Source organism: Rhinopithecus roxellana, chromosome 9, assembly GCF_007565055.1.
Source record: "Rhinopithecus roxellana isolate Shanxi Qingling chromosome 9, ASM756505v1, whole genome shotgun sequence".
Classification (NCBI taxonomy): Eukaryota; Metazoa; Chordata; class Mammalia; order Primates; family Cercopithecidae; genus Rhinopithecus; species Rhinopithecus roxellana.
In genome coordinates, this window is record NC_044557.1 from 7,292,939 (window position 1) to 7,300,105 (window position 7,167).

The following is a 7,167-nucleotide window of genomic DNA, read 5'->3' on the forward strand; positions in this document are numbered from 1 at the left end:
GCCTTTGGTAACCTGAAATTCCCTTACAGTGAGGCAGCAGGAAGCAGAGAAACCCAGCAGAGACAGAACCCTGGGGCTCTCTCCTTTATCCTTGGTCATAATTGTCCAACTTCAAAATAAATTCTGTAATACCCCTAGTCACCAGGGTTATCACGCTATCAAAGGGTGTTTGATGTTGTCAGTTTAAGGGATTAAAATAAGTAACTTCCATATGAGAGGTAGACAAGCAACACCAACCCAAGGACGAGAGCCAAGTAGTGGGAAGGCTCGAATCACCTGCATCACCTTCAGAACGGCACTGCATTACTCAAAACTGAGAATGTTCTCATGCACAGAATGCCGAGATTCATGTTAATGAACTGATGTTAGGTTGTTCTGCAGGAAAACATAGTAAATAATAAGATTATCATTTATGGCATAGAAAAAAATGCACTTTCAGATGACTATGCTAAGAGCAATGAAACAATGAAGAAAAAATGATTTTTTGACACAGATATAGATTGTTCTACTCTTAAAGTATTTATGACAGTGATAAGCACATGTCTAAATTACCTGACTTCTCTAATAGTCCAAATGGAAAAAAAAATAAATCAGACAGGAAAGGGATGAAGCAGAAGTTTTAAAAAATTCGTATTAGGAAAATTGGAAATACATGAAATTTCATCTGAAATCAGCCAGAGACTTGGATCCTCATTTTGCTTAAGTGAGTTTTACATAATGTAGTGCACTTGATCTTAGCCAAAAGGCCAAGAAGCGATACATAATACAATGCAAATTAAATATATTGCTGATAAAATGGACCCAAAGCTTCGTACTGAATTGTGTAAAATGGGCTTTCTATCATTGTCCCCACCACTGAAAAATGGGACTTTCATAAATTACATTCTTTTCCTAAGAACCTTAACTTCAAACAGTTCAATTTTCATTTAAAGGAAAGTAATTTCCCAAATGGCATTTAGGCAGAACAGGTGCTGTTACATCTGGATGCCAGAGCTAATCAGGGGGCGTTTTCTCTTTTTCTATCTGTCTTCACTATCTGAAGCCCAGTTTACAGCTTCTCAGTGTATTTTGTACCTCATTAGTTTTTGGCATCCTCTATAGCATATTGGCCAGTATGATTCATCCTTTCTTTGAGCACAATTAGCTGTGAAAACAGATCTTAGGACAGACTCCCTCCCTACCCCCAAAGGATTACTGAAGGTAGGAAATGCAGGTGATTATCAGTTTGCCTTTGATACAGACATCCTGCTCTGCCGTGGCCCTTTGAACTATCTTTGATATGCAATAATTAAGAGGGATTCAACCCCTGGAGGAGAAGCTGCGTGGCCCTGCCTCTTCTCTCCTTCTATTGAGTCCTTGTTTTGAACGATTGATCAAACAGATTTGAAGGGATTTGTTGAAGCCTGTGTGGGACAGGAGGAAGGAACAGAATGGGGAGGGGGCACATCTGGTTATAAATAGTTTCAGGAGGAACCTGCTGGTCAGACTTGGCTCAGCCGATTTCACGCACCTTACTCAGACTAAGGTTTGCTTCTCTTTCAGAAAAAGCAGTGACAAACAGACGACGTACTGAGTTGCCAGCTTAGTGGAAGCTCTGCTCTGGGTGGAGAGCAGCCTCGCTTCGGTGACGCACAGTGCTGAGACCCTCCAGGAGCCCAGGGATTGAAGGATGGCGGCGGCCGTCCTGCTGGGACTGAGCTGGCTCTGCTCTCCCCTGGGAGCTCTGGTCCTGGACTTCAACAACATCAGGAGCTCTGCCGACCTGCTTGGGGCCCGGAAAGTAAGGCTGCTAGGGAGGGGGTGAGGTACGGGGCTGCTGACAGTCGGGGTGTTCTGTTTGGGCTTTAGTAAGTCGTTTTGATTCATGTGTGAAATGTCTTATCTAGCAGGTAAATTGAATTGGTTTTGGATTTGGGAGGGCACCCTGGTAGGATCAGTGGCCTTAGCATGAATGTATGAAATAAACACAGTGGCTTTTCACATCATTTGGCCATAAGTTTGTCTATAAATCAGGGAATAAACGAACACTTTGGAAGCTCTACCATGTGCCAGCTCTTTTACATGTGATACCTCATGTACTCTTCCTCACAATTTGAGAAAGATGAAACACCCCCTAATTCCAGATGAGGAAATAAGACTTAGAGATTTTGAAGAGCTTACCCAAGCTCACAAAGCCAGCAAACATGGGAATGAGAATTTAAACAGAGGGCCATGATGCATTGCCTTGTCACCATCTAAGTTCACAGAGAGAGTTGTTTTAGGGATCGCTTTATATATGTGTATATGTTATTATATATCCTATCTATTATTACATATATCATATATACTACACCAACATTAAAAGCATCAACTGTGGATGAGAACAATTGATCTTCGCTATCTCTTTCTCTATGTCAATGAGGCATCATTGAAAATCAAAGGACAGTTCACTTAGGGAGGGTCTGCAAGCTAAATGTGATTCACTAGAGTGAAAAATCAAACAAGAATGCCAAAAACATCAATAGTATATTTAATTAAACTGCAGCCAGCTTCTAGAGTTAAGATATATTGAAAATCTCATAATCACCTGTTAAGACACACATAGGAAAACATTTTTTCCCATTTTCACAGAGAGCACAGGAAAACTAAATTCTGAGTTAAGACAATTTTTCAAACTCAAATAGCCTTTGCAGGGCCTGGGTCTCTCCCCAGGTGACCTGAGCTTCCCTTTGTGGGAGAAAACCATTTCCACTGGAAAATAAGATGCTGCCTGGGGTTTGTCACAGTGCCACTGTCCTTTGGCTCCCTCCACCTCCTGCCTTGAATAAGTCATCTTCCATCGTGTTGCGCTTCCTAGCCTTGTGACAACAGATTCCCTCCACAGGGCTCACAGTGCCTGTCTGACACGGACTGTAATACCAGAAAGTTCTGCCTCCAGTCCCACGATGAGAAGCCGTTCTGTGCTACATGTCGTGGGTTGCGGAGGAGGTGCCAGCGAGATGCCATGTGCTGCCCTGGGACACTCTGCATGAATGGTGAGCGACCATAACACCAACAGTAGTTTTTAAACCAAAGGTAGTGTCTAAGCCCCATAGACTAGAACATTCCAGGGTAGATACTCTCTAATGGCGCTTCCTAGATTCATGCTTGAAGTAAATTTATGCAGCTGCCTTTTCTTTTCCTTTTTTTTTTTTTCGGAGATGGAGTTTCCAGGCTGGAGTACAATGGCATGATCTCAGCTCACTGCAGCCTTGGCCTCCCGGGTTCAGGCGGTTCTCTTGCCTCAGTCTCTGGAGTAACTGAGATTACAGGCATGCACTACCACGCCCGGCTAATTTTTGTAGTTTTAGTAGAGATAGGGTTTCACCATGTTGGTCAGGCTAGTCTCGAACTCCTGACCTCAGGTGATCCACCTACCTCGGCCTCCCAGAGTGCTGGGATTACAGGCATAAGCCACCAGGCCTGGCCTGCTTTTTCTTCATGAAACAAAATAATTTATTTCCTGGCAACAGCTCTTGCCAATGACTTGGAGATAATGATTTTAAAGGAAAGACTCAAGTTGGAATCATTCAAATACTTCCATTTCCACTTGGATACCATTAACTACCTTTAATGGAATCCAACTTCCACTTAGCTTCTTTCCCTGCCATATGTGAGCATGTAAACATTTAGTGCATGTCCCAGAAATCTAGAAAGTTATATATAAACTGAAGGCAGAGGTGCTACCAAACTATGCAACAGTAGGATAATTAGTGTGTCTGTGGTTCTCCCCCTTGAAGTTAGTAATTCTAGTTACACCTGGTTGTCCCTCAGATGTTTGTACTAAGATGGAAGACGCAACCCCAAAATTGGAAAGGCAGCTTGATGAGCAAGATGGCACACACGCGGAAGTAACAACTGAGCACCCAGTCCAGGAAAACCAACCCAAGAGGAAGCCAAGTATTAAGAAATCACAAGGCAGGAAGGGTAAGAACAGCATCTGAGCACATTTTATTTTAGAAATGCATTTTCTCCTCCCAGCCTCTTAAGGACAGGGTGAGACTGATTTTATTCTTCTCCATCCCAGAAACACTTACGGAGCATGTGCTGTTTGTAATTTCTTTCTGTAAGAAGCTGTGGGGGTCACGTACAGAGTACCCTAAGGTAGTCTGCAGCCAGTAACAACAATTCCGATGGGTAGGGGTGGAGTCGCCATTGCATTGCCGCTTTTAGAGTAAGACCTAGCTCTGTGAGACCCGCGTGCTGTGTCTATTTTTACTTTGTGTCTGTCAGTCATAGGTCCCATTCCCTTATCCCAGTAGCAAACCCCCGGCAGGCCACTTTCCTTATTTATCACTAAAGCCCACATTAACCTTGTTACAGGACAAGAGGGAGAAAGTTGTCTGAGAACTTTTGACTGTGGCCCTGGACTTTGCTGTGCTCGTCATTTTTGGACGAAAATATGTAAGCCAGTCCTTTTGGAGGGACAGGTCTGCTCCAGGAGAGGGCATAAAGACACTGCTCAAGCTCCAGAAATCTTCCAGCGTTGCGACTGTGGCCCTGGACTACTGTGTCGAAGCCAACTGACCAGCAATCGGCAGCATGCACGGTTAAGAATATGCCAAAAAATAGAAAAGCTATAAATATTTCAAAATAAAGAAGAATCTACATTGCATTTGAGCTCAATCTTGGACATTAACTTTAAAATGCTTCCATACAGATCTCTCTTAAAATCAAATCTTGTAGCAAGTGAAATAGCCTGAAACTAGAGAACTAAGAGTTGGCGACCTTGTGATGAATGAAACTAGCTTTAGCTTTTTGTCTGTTTTTCCGGAAAACTGATGGGACTCTGTAACAAAAAAAATTTATTTCTAATCTAGGGACTCAATTAATTCAAATCTTTAAGAATTGAGGCCCAGGCCGGGCGCGGTGGCTCAAGCCTGTAATCCCAGCACTTTGGGAGGCCGAGACGGGCGGATCACGAGGTCAGGAGATCGAGACCATCCTGGCTAACACGGTGAAACCCCGTCTCTACTAAAAATACAAAAACTAGCCGGGCGAAGTGGCGGGCGCCTGTAGTCCCAGCTACTCGGGAGGCTGAGGCAGAATGGCGTAAACCCGGGAGGCGGAGCTTGCAGTGAGCTGAGATCCGGCCACTGCACTCCAGCCCCGGCGACAGTGAGACTCTGCCTCAAAAAAAAAAAAAAAAAAAAAAATTATTGAGGCCCAGCGCAGTGGCTCACGCCTGTAATCCCAGCACTTTGGGAGGCTGAGGTGGGTGGATCACGAGGTCAGGAGTTCGAGACCAGACTAGCCAACACAGTAAAACCTTGTCTCTGCTAAAAAAATACAAAAAATTAGCTGGGCATGGTGGTAGGCGCCTGTAATCCCAGCTACTTGGGAGGTTGAGGCAGGAGAATCGCTTGAACCCAGGAGGCAGAGGTTGCAATGAGCCGAGATCGCACCATTGCACTCCAGCCCAGGCAACAGTGCGAGACTCCGTCTCAAAACAACAACAACAAAGAATTGAAATTGTATATATTTACAGTGTACAGCGTGATGTTTTGAAATACATATACTATAACTGAGTCACATCTCTCTCTCCAAATACATCTTTAAGCAATTTCTGGTAAAGGGCTGGTGCCTAACAGTATCCTAGGGGGTAAAAATGATAGCATCTGAAGTTAAAAGTAAGTTAATTCTTACATCTTACCAGGGAAAATTATCACAGCAAATACTATATTTTTGCTTAAAAACTCTATTGTTTATTTCCATTCATTTCTTAGAAGGGAAATGGCATTTCACTACAAAATAATTTGGTTAATAAAGAAGTTTCAAAAGATATCTTATGTTTGTATAGTCCTTTGCAAGTTATAAAGCATTTTCACATGTTTTCAGTAGCTTTACTTACCATTTGATAACTTTTGTCTATTTTATATTTATATAATTTTAATATTTGAAAAGCAGGGCTTTCAAGGAGTGTTTTTATTTATACATTTTGACCACTTGCACTTAAAAGCCCAGAGGAAGACTCAGGCAAACTTTGGAGTTTAAAAGGCTGTATTTTGTGCATAGTAGAAGTGGTTGTGTTTAGGGGAGCTCTTTCTAGTGGATTTCAAGCAAGTGCTACAGATTTCATTTAAGAGATACACCATACACCTGTTTTTCTATTCAGGTTATAAGTATATATTACAAGATTCAATGATATGGTTTGGATGTTTGTCCTTTCCGTATCTCCTGGCTGAAATGTGACCTCCAGTACTGGAGGTGGGGCCTGGTGACTGGACAATGAGGGCGGACTCATGAATGGCTCAGCACCATCCCCTTGGTGATAAGTGAGTTCTGTTAGTTGACACAAGATCGGGTTGTTTAAGAGTGTGGCACCTCCTCTCTCTCTCTTGCTCCTGCTTCGCCATGTGAAGTGCCTGCTGCCACTTCATCTCCCACCATGAGTAAAACCTTCCTGAGGCCTCCCAACAAGCTTAGCAGATACCAGTGCCATGCTTCCTATACAGTCTGCAGAACCATGAGCCAATTAAACCTTTTTCCTTCATAAACTACCCAGTCTCCAGTATTCTTTTAGAGCAATGCAAGAATGGACTGATACAATCAAATATGGGCACAACAAAAAATTAAATGTATGAAGGTCCCTAGTTTATTTTTTTGAGATAGAGTCTCACTCTGTTGCCCAGACTAGAGTATAGTGGTGTGATCTTGGCTCTCTGCAACCTCCGCCTCCTGGGTTCAAGCAATTTTCCCACCTTGGCCTCCTAAGTAGCTGGGATTACAGGCACCTGCCATCACCCCCAGCTAATTTTTGTATTGTTAGTAGAGACAGGGTTTCACCATATTGGCCAGGCTAGTCTCCAACTGCTGACCTCAGGCCATCCACCTGCCCCAGCCTCCTGACGTACTGGGATTACAGGCATGAACCACCGTGCCTGGCCCCCCTAGTTTCTAGAAAATATTGAACAATCTTCCAGAGGCTAGTCTCTGGGTGTACCTTAATTAACTAATTTGTGATCAGTAAGTAGGGGTAATGTGGTTTATAGCCTAGAGCAGAATATGAGAAAATAAAAACTCCCATTAAAGATCTGCTATCATCTCATATTTCTCTCTACCAAACCCATAGTAAAGTATGATCATGAACATAATATGAAAATTTAAACTAAACATATTTGCTAAGAAAATAAGAACATCATCATCCAA

At 42.9% G+C, this 7,167-nt stretch overlaps 1 protein-coding gene and 1 pseudogene across 1 annotated transcript; one reads left to right on the forward strand and one right to left on the reverse strand.

Moving 5' to 3' along the window:
* Window positions 1-609: 609 nt before the first annotated feature.
* On the reverse strand, window positions 610-758 carry LOC115899852 (annotated as a pseudogene).
* Window positions 759-1,483: 725 nt separating this feature from the next.
* Window positions 1,484-4,633, forward strand: DKK4 (dickkopf WNT signaling pathway inhibitor 4). The gene is made up of 4 exons (XM_010368035.2): window positions 1,484-1,780; window positions 2,864-3,014; window positions 3,793-3,945; window positions 4,342-4,633. The coding sequence occupies exons 1-4, from the start codon at window positions 1,670-1,672 to the stop codon at window positions 4,599-4,601; spliced, it is 675 nt and encodes a 224-aa protein (XP_010366337.1). The 5' UTR covers window positions 1,484-1,669; the 3' UTR covers window positions 4,602-4,633.
* The last annotated feature ends 2,534 nt before the right edge of the window (window positions 4,634-7,167 follow it).